This window comes from Sapajus apella, unplaced genomic scaffold (genome assembly GCF_009761245.1).
Source record: "Sapajus apella isolate SASKATOON/1434 unplaced genomic scaffold, GSC_monkey_1.0 scaffold42, whole genome shotgun sequence".
In the NCBI taxonomy this organism is placed as follows: domain Eukaryota; kingdom Metazoa; phylum Chordata; class Mammalia; order Primates; family Cebidae; genus Sapajus; species Sapajus apella.
In genome coordinates this window covers 7,134,106-7,155,387 of record NW_022436982.1, presented here as the reverse complement: position 1 = coordinate 7,155,387, position 21,282 = coordinate 7,134,106, and the positions used below count along the sequence as shown (strand labels likewise).

Sequence of the window (21,282 nt, the reverse complement as noted above, 5' to 3'; positions counted from 1 at the left end):
TCAATCTCCATCTTCACTTCTACAAATTTTTTGACTGTTACCCTAAGAAATCCCTGGTTAAATGAAACATACATGAAATTAAAATAATGAAATTTCTTATCAAGGCATCCTAAATATAGTGAGGACTTTTTCACATTATGAAGCATTGACTTAGTGCCCAGTAGTATAGTACAGTATGTGTTTCTACATAGCTAGAAAAGGGGTGTCCAACCTTTTGGCCTCCCTGGGCCACACTGGAAGAATTGTCTTAAGCCATGAATAAAATATACTAACACTAATGATAGCTGATAAGCTAAAACAAACAAACAAAGAAAACACCACCTAATACAGAAATATATGAATGGCTACAGTATATTATATAATATATAATGTTATATATAATTATATATATCAATGGACACAATATGTTAATAATTGCCTTGTGATTAAAATGATTACCAGTTTGTTATATATATCAATCACTTTGCTTCACTGCCTTACTTAACAAGTTCAAACATTATTATTTACTATGTGGAAAGCAGTAAGTTAGCTACTGAGAGGGATAAAAAGAATGATATCCCTAACTCAGCTAAACCAAAGACTTTGCAGTCTAGTTGAAGGAGATAAGACAAGTACACATAAAGAGTTAAGACTCCCAGATAAGACTTAAACTCATCTATTTTTACTTCCTTCCCAAATCCCACTAAAAACAATAGTTAAATAGTTATGTTTTTAAATAAAAGTTAATTAAACCCACAAGTCCAAGGAGATTTATAAAAAAAAAAAAAAAGACATGAATATAACTTTGAATATTTAAAGCTTACAGAAAAGTAGTAAGGGCCTTAGGAGACCTGAGTTCTAAGCAGGGAGCAGGAAAACCAAAGAACCAGTTTACCAACAAATCCCTAACAGACTCAAGAACTGGAGAAAATTCTAGAAAGTCAGCAGAGTAAGAAGCACCAGGCACCTGTCTTCCCACCTAGACAACAATGCACTGGCAGAAGCTATCTGATGTAACTATTATGAAACTCTGCAGTCAATTGAAAGCTTGCAACTTCCAGGGTAAGGCTTGGGTTGTAAATTGAGGTTAATTTTGATGAATGCCTCTCCTGGCACAGTATCAGTCACCCACACCTCACCCTTCTAGTCCCATGGCAGGCAGCCATGCATCTGTTCCCGGAGAACCTTGCTCCCAGTTGCAGGCACTAGGGCTGGAAAAAAGGATGCTGTCCTCCAAGTTATCAGACGTCTGTTCTCTGGTCACTGATTGCTGCTTTGATCACAGAGCAATAACAAAGAGACAAGTAGCCATTGTTGTTGCACCTCCTCCCATCGTTGCAAGCCTCTACCTCTTGAGCTGAAGTGACTTCCAACAGAATTTAAAAGGCTGATGCCCATTCCCTTAACACCTTCATTTTCCTCCTCTGGGAACCAGATGATAAAGACAAAGATATTCAAAAGGAACTACATATATGTAAAAATTTTGAAAGTTAAAAGTGTTTTTCCTGCACGCCCAGGGAAAAGCACAGGCTCAGAAAAGACCTGAGAAGACTACTAAGTTTATACCTTCGGCTGACATTTGGGACAAAAACACCCTACCACAAAAAAAGATAATACACAGAAACATAACAAAAACCAGCAAACCCTGGAAAAGAGGAAAAATATGATTTCTAGAGTTATATTATTAGATTCAATGTTCACTTTCATCAACAACAAAAAAACCACAAATCATACAAATAAACAGAAAAGTATGGCCCATTCAAAGGAAAAATTAAGTCAATAGACGCTGTCCCTGAAAAAGGCCTGATCACAGATCTACTAGACAAAGACTTTAAAACAATTGTTTCAAACATGCTCAAAGAACTAAAGGGAGATGGGGAAAGTCAAGAAAATTATGTATGAAGACAATTGAAGTATCAATAAAAAGGTAGAAAACCTATAATGAAACCAAAAAGAAATTATGAAGATGAAAGGTACAAGAACTGAAATGAAATTATTCGCTAGACAACTTGAAGACAGATTCAAGCAAGCAGAATAATCAATCAGCAAACCTGAACATAGGACAGTAAAAATTATCAAGTTTGAAGAACACAAAAAAAAGACTGAAAAAAACAATGCAAGAGCTTAAGGACTTGTGGAACAACATGAAGTAGACCAACATACAGATTGTGGCAGTCCTAGAGAGAAGGGTAGAGAGAGAAAGGAACAGAGAGATATCTGAAGAAATAATGGCTGGAAACATCCCAAATTTGATGAAAGACATGTATATAAACCTCCAAAGAAGCTCAACAAACTGCAAGAAGATAAAGAGACCCAGACCAAGTACATTAATTTCAAACTTAAGAAAGACAGATACAAAGAATCTTGAAAGCCAGCAAGAAAGAAGTGACTTATCACATATAAGGGATCCTCAATAATATAATCAGTAGATTTCTTACCAAAACTTTGGAGGTCAAGCTGGGTGCAGTGGCACACACCTGTAGTCCCAGCACCTCAGGAGACTAAGATAGGAGAACTGCTTGAGCACAGGAGTTGAAAGCTGCAGAGCGCTGTGACCAAATTCATGAATAGCCTTCCAGCCTGGTCAACGTAGCAAAATCCCATCTTGAATTTTTTTTTTTTTTTTTTTTTTTTTTTTTTTTTTTGGAGAATTAGCTAGGTGTGATGGTGCATACTTGTAGTTCCAGCTACTTGGGAGGCTGAAACAAGAGGATCTTTTGAGCCTGGGAGTTTGAGGCTTAAGTGAGCTAAGATTGGACCACTGTACTCGTGTCTGGGACAACAGAATAAGACAGGGTCAACAGAGTAAGACAGCATTTCTTTTTTTTTTTTTTTTTAATTGCATTTTAGGTTTTGGGGTACATGTGAAGGACATGCAAAATTGTTGCATAGGTACACACATGGCAGTGTGATGTGCTGCCTTCTTCCCCTTCAACTATATCTGGCATTTCCCCCCATGTTATCTCTCCACAACTCCCCACCCCTCACTGTCCCCCCCCATTTCCCCCCAACAGGCCTCAGTGTGTGATGCTCCCCTCCCTGTGTCCATGTGTTCTCATTGTTCAACACCCACCTATGAGTGAGAACATACGGTGTTTGATTTTCTGTTCTTGTGTCAGTTTGCTGAGAATGATGGTTTCCAGGTTCATCCATGTTCCTACAAAGGACACGAACTCATTGTTTTTGATGGCTGCATGGTATTCCAGGGTGTATATGTGCCACATTTTCCCTGTCCAGTCTATCATCGATGGGCATTTGGGTTGGTTCCGGGTCTTTGCTACTGTAAACAGAAGACAGCACTTCTTCAAAAAAAAAAAAAAAAATTTTTTTTTAAAGTGACGGAGTTTGTTGCCGCCAGACCTCCCTGTAAGAAATGCTTAAAGGAGCCTTCTTGCATACTGAAATGAAAACACACTTGACAGAAGTGAAGCAGTATCAAGAAATAAAGATCTCAGCCAGGTGTGGTGGCTCACCCCTGTAATCCCTGCATTTTGACAGGCCAAGGCGGGTAGATCACCTGAGGTCAGGAGTTCAAGACCAGCCTGGCCAACATGGTGAAACCCCACCTCTACTAAAAATACAAAAGCAGCCGGGTGTGGTGGCGCGCATCTGTAATCCCAGCTACTCGGGAGGCTGAGGCAGGAGAATTGCTTGAACCCAGGAGGCAGAGGTTGCAGTGAGCCAAGACCGTGCCATTGCACTCCAAGAGCCTGGGCAACAAGAACAAACTCTGTCTCAAAAAAAAAAAGAATGAAAGAGAGAAAGAAAGAAAGGAAAGAAAGGAAGAAAAGAAAGAAAAAGAAAGAAAGAAAGATAATAATGGTAAATACAACTAGTAATACTATGATAGTGGTTTATAACTCTACTTTTGATATCTGTATCATTTAAGAAACATTACATTTAAAAGAAAAACAATTGGCCTAAAGGCTGATATTGTAACTTTGGTTTGTAACTCCAAATGTTTTCTGCATAATTTGAGAGACTAACACATTTGAAATAATCATTACTTTATGACTTTTGGGCAGAGTATATAGAGATGTAATTCTGTGACACCAACAAACAAAAGGGGTGAGGATGGAGCTATAAAGGAGAATTTTTGTATCTTATTGAAGTTAAATATATACATTCAAATTAGAGGGTTACAACTTTAGGATAGTAAATGTAATCCCCACAGTAAACACACACAAGAAGTTAATAGAATATACACAAAAGAAATAGGTAAGGAATTTAAACATTTCCTTAAAAAATAAATCAGGCCAGGCACGATGGCTCAGGCCTATAATCCCAGCACTTTGGGAGGCTGAGGCAGGTGGATCACAAGGTCAAGAGATCAAGACCATCCTGGTCAACATGGTGAAACCCCGTCTCTACTAAAAATACAAAAATTAGCTGGGCATGGTGGTGCAGCCTGTCATCCCAGCTACTCGGGAGGCTGAGGCAGAATTGCTTGAACCCAGGAGGCAGAGGTAAGTTACCGTGAGCTGAGATCGCGCCATTGCACTCCAGCCTGGGTAACAAGAGCAAAACTCCGTCTCAAAATAAAAAAAATAAATATATCAACGAGGCCCAGAACAGTGGTTTATACCTATAATCCCAGCACTTTGGAAGGCTACGGCGGGTGGATCACAAGATCAGGAGTTTGAGACCAGCTTGACCAATATGGAGAAATCCAGTCTCTACTAAAAATACAAAATTAGTGGGGCGTGCTGGTGGCGCCAGCCTGTAATCCCAGCTACTCAGGAGGCTGAGGCAGGAGAATCACTTGAAGCTGGGAGTCAGAGGTGGCAGTGAGCTGAGATTGTGCCACTGCACTCTAGCCTGGGTGACAGAGTGAGAGTCTGTCTCAAAACAAACAAACAAACAAAAATAAATAAATAAATAAACTAAATACAAAAGAAGACTAGTGCAGGAGATGAGGGACAAAGAAAAGTTTAAGGCATATAGAAAACAGACAGCAAAATGGTATCCATGATTACTTTAAATGTAAATGAATTAAACTCTCCAATCAAAAAACAGAGATTGGCAGAAACAATTTTAAAAAACATAATCCAACTAGGTGCTGTTTATAAGACACTCACTTTAGATCCAAAGACACAAATATACTAAAAGTGATAGGATGAAACAGGATTTTCATGCAAACAGCAACAAAAGAAAGGAGTAGCTAAATTAATATTAGATAAAATTGACCTTAAAACAGTAAGAAAAAGAAGCATATCATATATTAATAAAAAGTTCAGTACAACAAGAAGAGATAACAATTATAAATGTTTATGCACGTAATATATAAAACAAAAACTGACATAATTGGAGTAATATATAGCTAGTTCTACAATAATAGTTGAAAACTTCAACATCTCAAACTCAACAATCGATAGAATAACCAGACAAAAAAACATGTAAGGAAATAGAGGACTTAAATAACAAAATAAATCAACTAGAACTAACAGACATACAGAATATGCTATCTAAAAACAAAGATATCTGCTACAGAAAAAAGTATGGCAACTCCTAGAGAAATTAAAAATAAAATTACCATATGATCCAGCAATTCCATTTCTGGGTATATTCCCAATAGAAATGAAAGGGTCTTAAAGAGATATCTGTACAGCCATATTCACAGTAGCATTATTCACGATAGCTAAAATGTGGCATTAACCTAAGTGTCCATCAATGGATGAATAAATAAACAAAATGCACTGTAAACATGAAATTTTATTTAGCCTTAAAAAGGAGGAAAATTCTGACTATGCTACAACATGGAAGAACCTTGAGAACATTATGCTAAGTGAAATAAACCAGTTATAAAAAGACAAATACTGGGGTGCAGTGGCTTATGCCTATAATCTCAGCACTTAGGGAGGCCAAGATGGGCGGATCACCTGAGGTCGGGAGTTCGAGACCAGCATGGCCAACATGGAGAAACCCTGTCTCTACTAAAAATACAAAATTAGCTGGGTTTAGTGGCACATGCCTGTAATCCCAGCTACTTGGGAGGGGGCTGAGGCAGGAGAATCACTTGAACCCGGAAGGCCGAGGTTTCAGTGAGCTGAGATCACGCCATGCACTCCAGCCTAAGCAACAAGAGGGAAACTTTATCTCAAAAAAAAAAAAAAGCGGGGCGGGGAGGGGCCAGGTGCAGTGGCTCACACCCGTAATCCATTACTTTGGAAGGCCAAGGTGGGCAGATCACAAGGTCACGAGATCAAGACCATCCTGGCTAATACGGTGAAACCCCGTCTCTACTAAAAATACAAACAATTAGCCAAGCATGATGGGTGGCTGTAGTCCCAGCTACTCAGGGGGCTGAGGCAGGAATCGCTTGACCCTGGGAGGTGGAGGCTGTAGTGAGCTGAGATCAAGCCACTGTACTCCAGCCTGGGTGACAGAGCAAGACTCCGTACACACACACACACACACACACACACACGACAAATATTGTATGATCCCACTTATATGTGGAACTTAGAGCTGTCAAAATCATAAGAGACATTAAATAGAACAGTGGATGCCAGGGTCTGGGGGTGGTGAGAGTAAAGATGGATGGTGGTGATGGTTACGCATTATGAATATACTTAATACCATTGAACTGTACACTTAAAAATGATTAAGACGGCAAATTTTATGTTACGTGTATTTTACCACAATAAAAAAAAACTGGGAGTAAAAGAATTAGCAATACCTCTAGAAATGAGGACAAAGAGGCAGAAACAAACATGAGAAAGACTAATCGAAAGTCTTCAGAATCAGAAGCATAGGAACAGGCCTTCAAAGGAAGGTATCAGGAAGTAACCAATTTCAACTCGTTCATTACAGTGGGTGTTGTCTTGTTTTTTAATGTGCTTTTGAAACCATTTTTATCTATAAGCCTAGAGGAAGTCAAAAGACATGTTTTTAAATGATGTAAATCACTAAATCCACCTACTATGTGTATCCCTTAGCACTTCAAAGCATACATGTTTGTAAGCATCTTCAGCAGCAGTCTGTTAAGTTCTTAATGGCAGAATCCAGATTAGGTTCTTGTGTCTTCCTAAGTCCCTAGCACAATGTTTTACATGGTTAGCATTAAGTATTTCTTAAATTGAGTTAAAAAAATACTTGGCCGGACATGGTGGCTCACACCTGTAATCCCAGCACTTTGGGAGGCCAAGGTGGGCGGATCATGAGGTCAGGAGATCGAGACCATCCTGGCCAACATGGTAAAATGCCATCTCTACTAAAAATACAAAATTAGCCAGGTGTGGTGGCTCGCGCCTGTAGTCCCAGCAACTCGGGGGGCTGAGGCAGGAGGATCACTTGAATCCAGGAGGGGGAAGTGCAGTGAGCCGAGATTGCGCCACTGCACTCTAGTCTGGCAACAGAGCAAGACTCCATCTCAAAGAACAAACAAATGAACAAAAAAACCCTTAAAGTATGCATTAAGACCAGAAAAAGGGAGGGTGGGGCGACTAGACAACCCAGCCAGACAACTGTCCTTCTAGCACTCAGCAAAAGTCTGAAGCTTTTTCTTTAGAAAGGTTAAAATCTTTGAATGGGGGGACATAAGGATAGTTGAGTCTTGGAGTGTAAAGAACACGTATATTCCCACTGGAGCCCAAAACCACCAAAACAAAACCCTGGAAACCACACCCTCATCCTCTGGGCAGCAGATCAGCCCAATATAATGGCCCTACCAGATAACCGTACGGTAAAACTCACAACCAGCAAGCCCCATCCAGGAGCACGGATCTCCCAGGAATGTCTTAATTCTCCACCCATAAGACAGAGCACACAATAAAGATTACCAGACATCTGGGAAAAGCCTCCAGCATGAAATACAGTGATCAAAATAGAGACAAACCAACTTGGAGGAAAACAGACCATTCAGGAGAAAATAACTTAAAACTTTTAATTGTTATTATCATCCTTAGAGATATAAGATATTGCAACCATGAAGCAAGGACATAATTTCACAAAAAATCAAGGCAACCTGCTAGAGATTATAGCTAAGGGAAAAAAAAGAGAAATTTAGAAAGCAAGTTCAATATCTGAATAAAAACAGTTCCACAAAAAAGACAAAAAATAAATAAATAAAGAGAAAGCAGCCAAAGGATCAAATAATTAATTGAGGAAAATTTCCCAGACTTTATGGACATGAATTTTCATATTAAAAGGGCCCACCAATGGCCTGGAACAATGGATAGAAGTAGACTGCCTTCCAGAAAGAAAAATCAGAATGACTTCAGACTTTTCAACAATAACACTATAAGATGGAATACAATGAAGGAATACTGTCACAATTCTGAAGGAAAATTACTTCAAAATTAGAATGCTACAACCATTCAAATTACCATTCCAGCAGCAAGACAAAATCACTTTCAGACATGCAAGGTCTTAAAACATTTATTACTGACACACTATATTTCAGGAAGCTCCTAGAGGTAATGTTCCAATAAGGCAACAAAGCATAAAACCAACAAAGAAAAAGCTAAAGGATAATGACCATAAGAATCCAACACATGAGGTTCAGAAAAGTTATTCTGGAAACAACAATGAAGGAAAACCCCAGGATTGGCTGTGCATCAGAGGCAAACAGAGCAGGTCAGAAAGTTTTCATTGTCAGGAAGAGGAAATTGTAAAATAGCCAATATATCTAAATGCCTTCAGAGGCAATTCAGTAACAAACAAAGAACTTGAAGTTCAGTCAGTGATATATACATAGAAAATTAAGCAAATGAAACCAAAATAAAACATTAGCTACATGGAGATCATAAAATTGTTAAGGAAGAGTTATAGTTTATTCCACAGCTTAATTTATAAGAGTCAAAGCACAGAAAAGACGCTTATCTGATGGGGTGAGTGGAAGGCAAAAAGAGAGCTAAATAAATTTTCATATTCTATGGTAGGAACTAATAGATTATACCTAAAATAATCTATTAACATAGATTAATATAATCAAATCCGATATCTGAAGATGTGTCTTCCGGTGGTCATTTTCAAAATGCAACGCTGCTGAAGTCTTATCTCACCTCTCCCCACCCATAAGTCAACAACAGACTTGGGAAATGTAATTTGGTCAGAAGCTAGCTTAAAGAGGCCTGCAGTAGTCTGAAACAATGGCATGTTGCTGGCTCAGTTCAATGCCTAAAGAACAAATATGTCTCCATTCTGAAGGGTGTTCAGAAGGTCCAGAGACTTTTCTGGGTTTTAAGTGGGCTTTTGTGAAAGACTAGGTACCCGGTTCAGTCTACTCTAAAACAGAACTATTTCTGCCTCCCTATAACTAAATTTCCCCATTATGCCCAGTCCATCCCTATATTTACTACCATGATCTAGAACCTTAACAACAACATACATGGAAAGCAGTGGTAAATTTCATTTACCACTTGGCTACAGGGGAAATAAATTTCGTTTACTACTTCGCTCCAAACATTTAGAGCATTTCATTAACTTTATTAATATGCTGTTATAAATTGGGTATGGTGGCTCACACCTTTAATCCCAATACTTTCGGAGGCTGAGACAGGAGGATTGCTTAAGCCCAGGAGTTTGAGACCAGCCTGGGCAATCTAGTGAGTCCCCATCTCTACAAAAATAAATAAATAAAAATTAGCGGGACCTGGTGATTCTGGCCTGTAGTCCCAGCTACTAAGGAGGCTGAGATGGGAGGATTGCTTGAGCATAGAAGGTTGAAGCTGCAGTGAGCAGTGATCATGCCATTGCACTCCAGTCTGGGCAACAAAGCACGACCTTGTCTCAAAAAAACAAAACAACACAAATATACTATTATGGCCTGAATGTGTCCCCCAAAGTTCATGTGTTGGAAACAATCTTCAATGCAACAGTGTTGAGAAGTAGGACCTTTAAGAGGTGATTAGATCAGGAGGGCTCTGTCCCCATGAATGGATTAATGTCATCAATGCAGGAGCGAGTTAGAGTGGCTTTGTCAAAAAAGCGAGCTTAACCTCCCTCTGGCTCTTGCTCTCTGTGTGCTTTCTTGTCCTTCCACCATGGGGTGATGCAGCAGCAAAGAGGCCCTCTCAATATGCCAGCACCTTGATACTGGACTTCCCAGCATCCAGAACTGTGAAAAATAAATTTCTTTTCTAAGTTACCTAGTCTGTGGTATTCTGCTATAGCAACACAAAAGAGAAGACATGTATCATGAAATAAAAATTGTCAATACATCAGCCTCGAGGACACTTTTACAACACTTAAAGGTATGGGTGAAACACTTTAGTTGGCATGAATAAGAGCTTAATCACCTAATGACCATGAAACACTCTAACCCTGGGTTATCCAATCTTCTGGCTTTCCTGGGCCACACTGGAAAAAGAATTGTCTTTGGCCACACATAAAATATACTAATAATTACAACAGCTAATGAGCTTTAAAAAATTACACAAAAAATCTTGTAACGTTTTAAGAAGGTTTACAAATTTGTATTGGGCCACAGAATGGACAAGTTTGCTAACCTATCCAGCTGGATATGAGAAGCTAAAGAATCTTATCTCACCAATTACCCACTAACTGACACTGTGACTGGCAAAATGCAAGTTTTTCATCAGTGTTAGATGAATAAATACAGGAATTAATTTTGAAAAACGAAAAAATCACGAGTTAAATGAAAAACAAAATCAGTTTTCAAACAGAGGATCAGGGCCAGGCATGGTAGCTCATGCTTGTAATCCCAGCACTTTGAGAGGCCAAGACAGGTGGATCACCTGAGGTTGGGGGTTCGAGACCAGCCTGGCCAACATGCGAAACCCTGTCTTGCAAAACAAAAACAAAAACAAACAAAAAAAAACCAAACAGAGGATCAGTTCAGCCCAAAGTTCTTCAAGTTCCTGGTAAGCATAACTACTCCAGTGATTAAACTCCTGTCAATCTAGTGCAGTCCTAAAAGTTGAATGACAGGATTCCACTATTAAAACAGGCATCCTTGATTATACTCCTTACTGCAGTGGTTATATTCTCCTGGACTTATGCTTCTACTGGATTCAATTTTAAAGGCAAAAACTTAACTGTTCTCAAACAAAAAGTTACATATTAGTGTTACTAAGTAGTTTTGGATATTATAGAATCTTAGAAGAGATCTTTAGAGATCACCTCATTAAATTCAATACAGGAATTTGCTCTACACTATCCCTACTCTAGTGGACCATCTTGTGTTAATTACACTACTTCAAAAGCCTCCAAACAAACCTACTTCTACACTTACCCTTTCCCAATCTATTCTCTACCATCAGCTAGCAGAAACTTCTCAACACAAATCAGATCATGTTGCTCCCTGCTTGAAACTATTTGAGGGCTTCCATCTGCAAACTCCATAATCTGGCTCTTGCCAGCCTCAAATACCTGCCCTCACCTCACAGCTAATTCCCTCCTGTTTGCTCCCCCGGGTCCCTTCCAATTCAACTCTCCCCATTTGCTCTTCGAAGACCAGCTCCATCCAGCTCATGCTTCAATGTCAGCTTTAAACAAACGACTTCCAGAAAGGCTTCCTTCACTAGCTCTCTCCACAAAATTCTTAACTGTATGGTTTCTTTATATGCCAGTTTTTATTTATTGGCTTGTTTTTTAATCTATTTTCCCCGGCAGATTGTAAGAAAGCTCCAGAAACACTGGCAACGTGTCTGTCTTTATTCCTCTCCAGTATCCCAAACAAATAGGAGGCGCTCAATAGTTATCGAGTGAATTTATGGATGGTGACTCAATTCTGAAATCCCTAGTGATGGGAGATCTACTAAATAACAAACCAACTAACCTCCATTTTTCTTTCTCTGAACTGGTATCTGTCTTCTAGGTCTTAAACATCCTGCTTCAACCAGCCAAATCAGGGCTGAACCTGAGAACTCGATCAGGACCGATTCCCAACTTTTTTTTTTTTGGTTCGTGAACCCTTCTGATAAATCCTTGGAAAGCAATGGATGCTCCCTCTCCTCAAGAAACAGCACATACACAGCAACAAAACATCCGAGAGGTTTCACTCCCTCCTCTCAAGACCAGCACAGACCAGACTAAAATTCTAAACTGGACGAGAAGAGGATTCAGCAACGCAATTTCTAAAAACTAAAATCTTCAAAGCTTAAATTTTAGAGAAGACGAGGGAGCATCTTTGGGAGAAAAAAAAAAAAAAAAAAAAAAAAAAAAAGAGGTCATGTCAGATGCCTACACACTACCTCACATCGGAAGGTGCAACGAGAATCTGTAAATTTTCAAGTCTAAAAGAAACTTGGGAGATCATCGTCCAAAAACTGACGCCCCAAAAGGTAAGAGACTCGTTTGTGGTCAAGTTAGCACAAAAAGGCAGGTCTTTGGTCCCCCAACCCGGTGCTCTTTCCACATAAATCTCCACGGTTTCTTACACTGTGAGCCCAGAGTTCCAGGAGTCTGAAAATCGGAAGGGAGCGGAGAGCAAAAGGAAGGCTTGCGGGAGAGGAAGAAGGGAAGATTGACAGGAGGGGTCACTCTCTTCCCACCCTCCGGGAAGCTTGCAACACAGCCGGGCAACCCGACTTCCAGCGCTCACCTGTCCGGGACCCAGAGGCGGGTGGTGCGGTCTCGGGACACCGACACAAAGGCCCCCGGAGGATAGGGGCAGCACACCAGGCCCCGTACGTCCAGCTCATGGCCCCGGAGCGAGCAGCTCAGCCGGTACCTGGTGGCGCCGCTCGTCATGGCCAGTGTCGGTGCGGCGCCCGGTGCCCGGACACTGCGCGAGACCAGTCCGCAAGGGAGACTTGGCGAGCGCCGGGCCGCGGCAGGAGAGCCGCCTGCAGGTAAGCGGCGGCCGGAGACCGGAAGAGCCCAAGAGCCGGTACGGAAGGGCGGCTGGGAAGGGGTGCGCCGAGCGGGCCGAGTGACACAGCAAGCCTGACAGGCACACCGGAATTCATCATCGGCCTCAGCCCGCCATGACGCAAAGTGTGCGCGTCCCGGCCGCCGAGGCCGATGGGGAGCTAAGCTCGCTTCCCTCCTGGGCTCAGGACTCTCCGCAGAGGAAGAGAAAATGACGCCCGCCCTTCCACCAGAACGCCTGTCCCAGGGGTCCTTTGCTAACCCGGAGTCTCTTCCGAATCCTGCCCCAACCGTTTGTCGTAAATCGGGACGCAGGCCCGGACTACGACTCCCACAATGCCGCGCCAGTTGGCGTGGACATCCGGCTCGCCGAATCCGGATATTTTAAACCTGAGTCCTTCGCGCTAGGCATGGGCAGAATGGCTGACTGGTGTCTACTGCTACGGCATCCTTACAGCTTTTCCCAGAGACTCTCGAGGTTTTTGAAAGTTAACTTTGTTTTTCAATTAAAAAGAGAAAGCTCGAGGCCAAATTGGGAACTATTAATCATTTTCCTCCGTTTCAGGCTATACTAATTTTCTTCTCTCTGCTGTCAAATTTAGCAAATAAATACGGTGGTCCAAGTAGTTAAAGGTGTAACTACTTTCGTTTGGCGGCTTGTGAAAATGTACATTCTGATTCAGTAGGTCTGGGTTAGGGCTGAGATAGTATTTTTAACAAAACCCCCCTCCCCGGTCCACGCACCCACCCACCCACCTGTGGTGCTACTTGGTAGTCATTGACAGACTGTATTGAGTGCCAGGGTCAACATGACCTGTCTCCTTACTTTGTTTCCCTCCCATCCGCTATTATTTAGCATCCAACTACACTTTTCCACACACCTTTCTAAATTGCTAAGCCCAATTCACTTTTCTGACTTCTCCCCTCCTAAAACACTCTCTCTAAGTTTGGAATCACTTTTCCCCTGGTTTGGGAGATCATTCTTGAAATGTTGACTTTTGATACTTCTTTGCCATCATATCCCCTCTCTGGGTGGCTTACTTACAACTTTGCTTATTTCTAAAGCTGTATTCCTAAATTGACTTCTCCAAACTCTAGATTTTTATTTCTAGCTGTTAGAAAACTCTACCAAGTAGTCTTGCTTAAATTATTTCAACATTTCTCTAGCCTTTCTACCCCTTCCATCCAGCCAATTCTGCACATTAAAATATAATAATATTTCTGAAATCTACATTTAATGATTTTTTCTTTGCCTGACAACCTCTAATGGCTTTCCATTCTTTTTTTTTTTTTTTTTTTTTTGAGACGGAGTTTCGCTCTTGTTACCCAGGCTGGAGTGCAATGGCGCGATCTCGGCTCACCGCAACCTCTGCCTCCTGGGTTCAGGCAATTCTCCTGCCTCAGCCTCCTGAGTAGCTGGGATTACAGGCACGCGCCACCATGCCCAGCTGATTTTTTGTAGTTTTAGTAGAGACGGGGTTTCACCGTGTTGACCAGGATGGTCTCGATCTCTTGATCTCGTGATCCACCCGCCTCGGCCTCCCAAAGTGCTGGGATTACAGGCGTGAGCCACCGCGCCCGGCCCAAAAAGTTTATTTTCTTAAAAAACTTACATACATCCTACAAAGACATTTTTGATTAGTTTTGTTAACATGTTTCTTCTGTGCACCCTGTGCTATATAAGCATAACTGGCCATATTCAGTACCAAGTGATCTCCTCTTCATTGCGCTGTATTGCCCCTGACTCTACTGAGTACCTGCTTGCCTCCTTTCCCTACTCCCTCATTCTCCCTTTAAAATGTCCAATCACTGCTATACAAATCAAGGTTGAATTCTTTTCACATTGCACTATTTTCCCTATTGCAGTAGCAAATTATGCATAAAAATGTGTCCTTACTGTCAGGCTTTGTTATCTTTGACAATAAAAATAAATACATAACTGCAAGTTATAATGAGATATGTCATGTTAAAATAATTAAATTGGAGGCCATTAGACTGAAGTAGCTCTAATGCAGAGTTCCTACATAAGGAAAATGAAACTTAAAATTAGCCAGGTGCGGTGGCTCACACCTGTAATCCCCGCACTTCAGGAGGCCCAGGCAGGTGGATCACCAGAGGTTGGGAGTTGGAGACCAGCCTGACCAACATGGAGAAACCCCGTCTCTACTGAAAACACAAAATTAGCCAATGTGGTGGCGCATGTTTGTAATCCCAGCTACTTGGGAGGCTGAGCAGGAGAATTACTTGAACCTGGGAGGCAGAGGTTGCGGTGAGCTGAGATTATGCCATTGCACTCCAGCCTAGGCAAGAAGAATGAAACTCCGTTTCAAAAAAAAAAAAGAAAAAAAGAAACTTAAAACTCAATCATAAGTGGCCAACTAGTCATGAGTTATATTGCCTTGAACTTCTCATGACAACAATACAAATAAGGCAACTGCTCAAACTTTAACCAATCAAATAATTTCTTTGCTATGCTTTGTGTTTACGCTATGAAAGCTTTCCTTTCAACCACCTCTGGGAGAGCCCCAAACCACTTATGACTTGGAGCTTCCCAATTCATGAATTACTGTCTGTTCAAATAAGCTTTTTAAAATATTAATGTGCCAAAGTTTACCTTTTAACAGATAGGGATAGTACAGGGTGCACTGAGGACATATAATGAGGTGGGGGGCCAGGTGGAGTTGGAGCACTAATCTAGTATGGACTGCCAGAGAAGACCTCTCTGATAAAAGATATTCGGGTTAAGCCTTGAATGATGAATAGGACTTTGGACAGTGAAAAGCAGAGGGACAAGGATTCCAGGAAGAGAGAATAGCAGTGAAAAAAAAAAAGAGAGACAGAAAGGAACTTGATATACAAGTAGTCTTACAATAAACTTACAATTTGATATAACTTAATTCCCTAACCAAATTACAATTTGATATAACCTAATTATAGTTTGATATAACCTTGAAAGCAACAGAACCTAATACATAATGATCCAAAGTCAAATAAGATATGCTGCCAACTCTAAGGAAGCTCAGAGGCAAATAAGTGAGATGTATTTGTATTCTCTATTGCTTTTTCATCATGGAAAAGATATGGGTAAAGGGATCAATACATATTACCCAAATGACCTTAAGCAAATTATTTAATCTCTTTAAAACTTGGATAATAGTATCTGTCCTGCCAATTTCAACTGTTACATCTGTCAGGGTTCTTAAGTGCAATAAACAGAAACCATCTATAAATGATATAAAAGCTCAAAATGTACTTATTAAAGGATATCAAGCAGTTCACGGCTCTCCCAGAGGCTGAAGAAACAGGCTAGAAGTTCTCCTTCCAATAAAGCCTCTGAGTACCAATACTGCAGCTTGCACCAATATACTGATGCTGGACACTGGCTGCTGGTGATAGAACGTTGCAGTCCCAGAAACTAGATGTAGTTATTGCGGCTGTCACCCTTACTTCATGTGCATTTGGATTTCATAGCCATCTTCATTCAATAGACATTCCTACCAGTGTATCCAAAATCTTGTTTTTATGGACTCCCTCAAGTCCTTCTTCTGGTTGTAGTTCAAGTTTGTGTTGGGTGCATCAAATCAGTTTGGAGAGTCTAGCAAGCAATACTACTCATGTCCAGTAATAAGGAAGACTAGGAGAGCCAGGATCCGTCACTTTCAGTTCCTATAAGGGTGCTGGGAGGCAGGGTAAGGGAGAAACTCTGCCAAAAGGATGACAAATGACCACTGCAAATAAGGTGGGCTCGAATGAGATAATTACATGAAAATGTTTCACGAACTAAGGGAGAATTCAGCCACATAACATATCTGATTTTGTATTGCATAGATTTTTAACTCCTTGAGGGCAGGCAAGTTGGAAATGCAAGTTGGAAATAATGTGTAAAATAACGTTGAAATCCCAATACATATGCAATCACATTTAAGCTCTCTATATGAAGATTGGAAGGAAACATACAGTAAAAGTTATTTTATTAGAGAAGTGAGAGTTGAGGTGAAGCAGTTCTTAAAGGAAAAAAAAAAAGAGACATTTTCCATTGAATTCACAGTCTTCCTCACAAACTTGGATCCCAATTCTGATGAAAGGAAGCTTAAAGACACAAAGTTTCGGGTGAAATGAGGAACGGAACAGTTGGTGCCAGAATCGCATCCATACTTCATGATGCATTGGGAACGCTATGCAATCTTAATAGGAAGGAAAACCACCACTAATTAGGAGTTTAGAAAATTGCACAATGCTGCCTACCACGTAATAACTTCGAATGTAACCTGTTACACGTTAGTCGACGTGAGATTACATAGGAACATAGCAAAACTCGCTAGAGTTGGTTCAGGTAAAGCACACAGAGATTGCTCTGATTACCAAGAAAACCAAACATTCACACCAACTGTTTCCTTTCCGGCCGCCCTGCTGTTTCCCACTTCTTCCAAAAAGCGCTGGAGTGAAGAAACAAACATCCGTCCTCAACTCTCGCGAGAGCTCCGCGTGTACCCAGGGGCTGAGGCGGAGGATTGGTCTCTCAGGATGAAAAGCCTCCGCCATCCCGCCCCGGTTGCCAGGATACGCTGAAGCGCAAGGCCGCTGGTGGGTAGGCCTGAGAACCCAGGAGAAGTGCGCGTGGGCGAACGGTGTGCGCGGCGTCAGAAAGAACTTACGGCATCCGCGAGCTGGGCCACCGCCCTCCTTACGCGCTGGCGGAGGTGAGAAACCCCAGGTCCGATCTCTTCCTTCCTTCCCTTCCTCCCTGCCTCGTTTGTTCTCTGGCCTTAGAGATGTTGATCCGCTCCAAACAAAACAAATTCCAACTCTGACTTAGCTGTTACCGTAGGGCGTGTAGCCAGTTCAGGCAAGTTCCAACTCTAGTTGGGCGAACAGCCAGCAGCCCCGACACACCCCACTCCCCTAAGGAGACCCACCAAGCAGAGAGCAGAGGAAAGGACCACAATGGGCTAAAAAGGATTTTAGTCGAAGCAGTAGATTTCTGCTTGTTAGTCACAGTGGAAGGAACTTATTTCTATCTGTTGATCACAGTGCGGACAGTTAGCAGTTTTTCACTTCTTCACATATGTGAGAATGGTTGGCCTAGGGAGGATAATGATAATTAGAAGCCAGCTGTTTTAAATTTAATGTCTGTCATCTTCACAACAGCTCTGTAAGGTAGAGCTTATTGTCACCCTTCTGTTTTACAGATGATGAAACATCCTGAGGGGCTAAGTAAGGGCAAGATTATGCAGCTGCTAACTTTGTCAGTACTAGTTTGTATCGCTAATCTTTCTGCATCCAAAGGCCAGGCTGCCTTTCTGATTGTGTGAATAACTGGAAATTGTGTAAATCTTTGAATAACCACGGAGTTAGTGGCGTATCTGTTGCTAATACCCACTTCTTAATCCCACTGGGACTAATATAATGGTAAGGTTTTTTTCACCTCAGTGAAGCAGTGGCAAAGAAAATTGGGTGAAATTTCTGTTTATTGTACATTTTCTCAAAGTTAGCAGGAAACCTAGAGTAATATCTTCTCTACTGGAGGGAGATGTTTATTGTACTCGTTTTCTTTTGGAGAAACTATACTGATCATAGACTCTGTCTTCCTTTCAAAAAGTCATTTTCTGAAATTCCTTATTCCATTTGAAATTCTATTGCTTTGTACATAGAGTTCAAAATGGCAAGGAATTAGAATCAGGGAGCTAGTTGGGACAGGAAGATCGGGGTGAACATATTCAAATGAGATATCTGAATGGAAATTTTAGATAAACAATTGAAAACTCAGAATTGGTGCCCAGTTGAAAGGACAGAACTGTCGGCATTGATTAGTGAGCCATACACATAGTTGGTGTTATAAAGATGCATGATTGTAGAAAGGATAGAAGCAATCCAAGGACTGGTTATGAATAATGCTCAGAAAAGTAGTACTGGACATGAAGTGTAGAAACAGAGAAATAATTTTGGTCCAACACATACTTCGTTTGCTTTTTAACAATTTAGTAAATTTTTGTAATTGGCAATACCTTTATGTAGGAGGAAATTTTAAAAGTATGAAAGAGAACAGAAAGTTTTTGCTTGTCACTGAGACAGATGCTGGGGATATAAAGATTAAGATTCAGCTCTTGCCATCAAGGGTGAGAAATACTTCAGCAGATCATTTCAAATGGTGTGATAGTTTCTGGAATAACGAAATACACAGGCTGCATGGTAACATACACAACAGGCCTAGACACTCAAATTGTTCCTCAGGACAGAATCTTGGGTACTTTTCCCTTTTTCTCCATATTCTCTCTCTAGATAAGTATCTTCATAACTCTTTTATATGACCTACAATAGGACATACATTTTTATGTCATAGCCCAGTAAACACATATGTGTAAATTTATGTAAATATAACTGAAACGAAAATTTAACGAAACAATATTTACCCTTCATATGTTCAGTGAACTCTCTTTTTTAAAAATTTTATTTTACATTTAAAGCATGTTGGTCGTAACCTGCAAAATTGTTTTCAGAACTCACTAATGAATTGTGACCAACAATTTGAAAACTACTACTCAAAAAATTATCACACAAAATTTTAAATAATATTATATCCTGATAAATAAAAGAGAGGTTGATGGACTAGGAGAGAATGAGTGAATTAAGGAAATGATTTAAAGGCAGGTGTAGTGGGAATAAAGATGAGCAAAGTGTAGAAGGAAAGAAGACTCGAGAATAGAGTATTTCAATTAAGATGTTTGAGATGAAGCAATTCCAGATGGTAACAAGCTCCATATCTCGCCATGGCTATGAATGACTGAAATGGAGTTAAGATCATTGCTGAAGTTGAGGTCAGAGAACTGTGAAGCTGGAATATTAGGTATTGGGTCTAGTATGCAAATGGAAGTGATCCAGGATGATGGTAAGATTGGAATAGAGAAGCTGTGAACTATGTACAAAAGACCTTAGAGAGATTAGGAAGTCACTAATTACTAGCAATCAGGAAAGATGCAGGCAATATTGTTATATTCCTGGATCCTCAAAGGACATGAATCTTGTTTATTTTTTTAAAGGTGTGGAAGAATGTTTTAAAAGTGACACTGGGGAGCAAGGAGAGTGCCACCTCCTTTGCTTTAAAATTGTGAGACAGGAAGCTAAAACACTTTGACTACTGAAAGTGTTCTCTCAGGGGAAACCAAGATTCTGTTAAAGTTAATAAAATAGGAAGTCTTTGCGACAAATGCAGAATATAAGAGAGTTAATCATGGACCAGAAAGTGCAGAGAAAAGATTGGGAGCAAAGAGAGATGTTGGATATGCCAAGAGAGAAAAGTTACCAGAGTATGGGATGAGAATACTTAAGAGACAGATAACTAGAGGAGCTTGCATTTTGGTAAGATAATAGAAAGATGAGGAAGGAATGTTGCAAGAAACAATCTCATATTTCTAAATGGAGTACTGATGTCAAATTTGAACAAAATTAAGCAGAGTTAGTCTTATAGTGGCAATTTGCAAGAACAGTTGTGAATTAAATGTAAGGGTATGATGGGTCATTTGTCTTCTAGAGAAGATATCAAAAGGCAATTGAACTATTTATTGCTTCCAAACAGTGATTAAAGTGAACCAACAATGGCCAGCAATCACAAATCTTCAGCAGCTCGCCCTGTTTCACGAGGTGGAGTTGGTATAACTGGAAGGCCTCCTTCTGGGATACGACCCCTATCAGGAAATATTCGAGTGGCAACTGCAGTAAGTTTGAAACAAATCTATTTATTTTGGGAGGCCAAGGTGGAAGGACCACCTGAGTCCAGAAGATTGGGGCTGCTTTTGCTGTATCCTATAGGTTTTGGATATGTTGCGTTTCCATTATAATTTGTTTCAAGAGTTTTAAAAAGTTTGATTTTTAATTTCTTCATTGACCCACTTGTCATTCAGGAACAGATTTCTATGTGTTGGTATAGTGTCCAAAATTCTTCTTGTTATTAATTTGTAGTTTTATTCCATTATGGTCATATAAAATACTTGATGTAATTTCAGTTTTAAAAAATGTTGTAAGACTTGTTTTGTGGACTAACGTGGTTTATTCTTGAGAATTATCCATGTGCTGAGAAGAATATGTATTCTGAGTTGTTGGATAAAATGTTCTGTTAATATCTGTTAGGTCCATTTGGTCCAGATGATTTCTGATTTTTTTGTTGTTGATATTCTGTCTGGATCATCTGTCTGGTGCTGAAAATAGGGTGTTGAAATCTTCAGCTATTACTGTCCGGGGTCTGTCTCTCTCTAGCTTTAGTATTTGCTTTCTGTGTCTGGGTTTTCCAGCTTTGGGCACATATATATTTACAATCCCTATGTTATCTTGTTGAATTGAGCCACCATTTTTCATCGTTTAATATCCTTATCTCTTTTTTATATTTTTGAGACAGAGTCTCCCTCTTGTTGCCCAGGCTGGAGTGCAATGGCGAGATCTCAGCTCACCGCAACCTCCGCCTCCCAGGTTCAAGCGATTCTCCTGCTTCAGCCTCCCAAGTAGCTGGGATTACTGGCATGCGCCACCATGTCT

General features: G+C 40.5%; 2 protein-coding genes across 2 annotated transcripts in view; one reads left to right on the top strand and one right to left on the bottom strand.

The window, feature by feature from the left end:
• Positions 1–13,077, bottom strand: part of PLAA (phospholipase A2 activating protein) — a 44,947-nt gene extending 31,870 nt beyond the window's left edge. The window contains exon 1 of the mRNA XM_032300016.1: positions 12,488–13,077. Coding sequence (XP_032155907.1) covers positions 12,488–12,636 — 149 coding nt within the window. The 5' untranslated portion in view covers positions 12,637–13,077. The remainder of the gene's footprint in view (positions 1–12,487) is intronic.
• A 4,085-nt stretch (positions 13,078–17,162) lies between these two features.
• IFT74 (intraflagellar transport 74) overlaps positions 17,163–21,282 on the top strand; it is a 102,282-nt gene continuing 98,162 nt past the window's right edge. The window contains exons 1-2 of the mRNA XM_032300014.1: positions 17,163–17,456; positions 20,330–20,468. Of these exons, the coding sequence (XP_032155905.1) occupies positions 20,349–20,468 (120 nt within the window). The 5' untranslated portion in view covers positions 17,163–17,456; positions 20,330–20,348. The remainder of the gene's footprint in view (positions 17,457–20,329; positions 20,469–21,282) is intronic.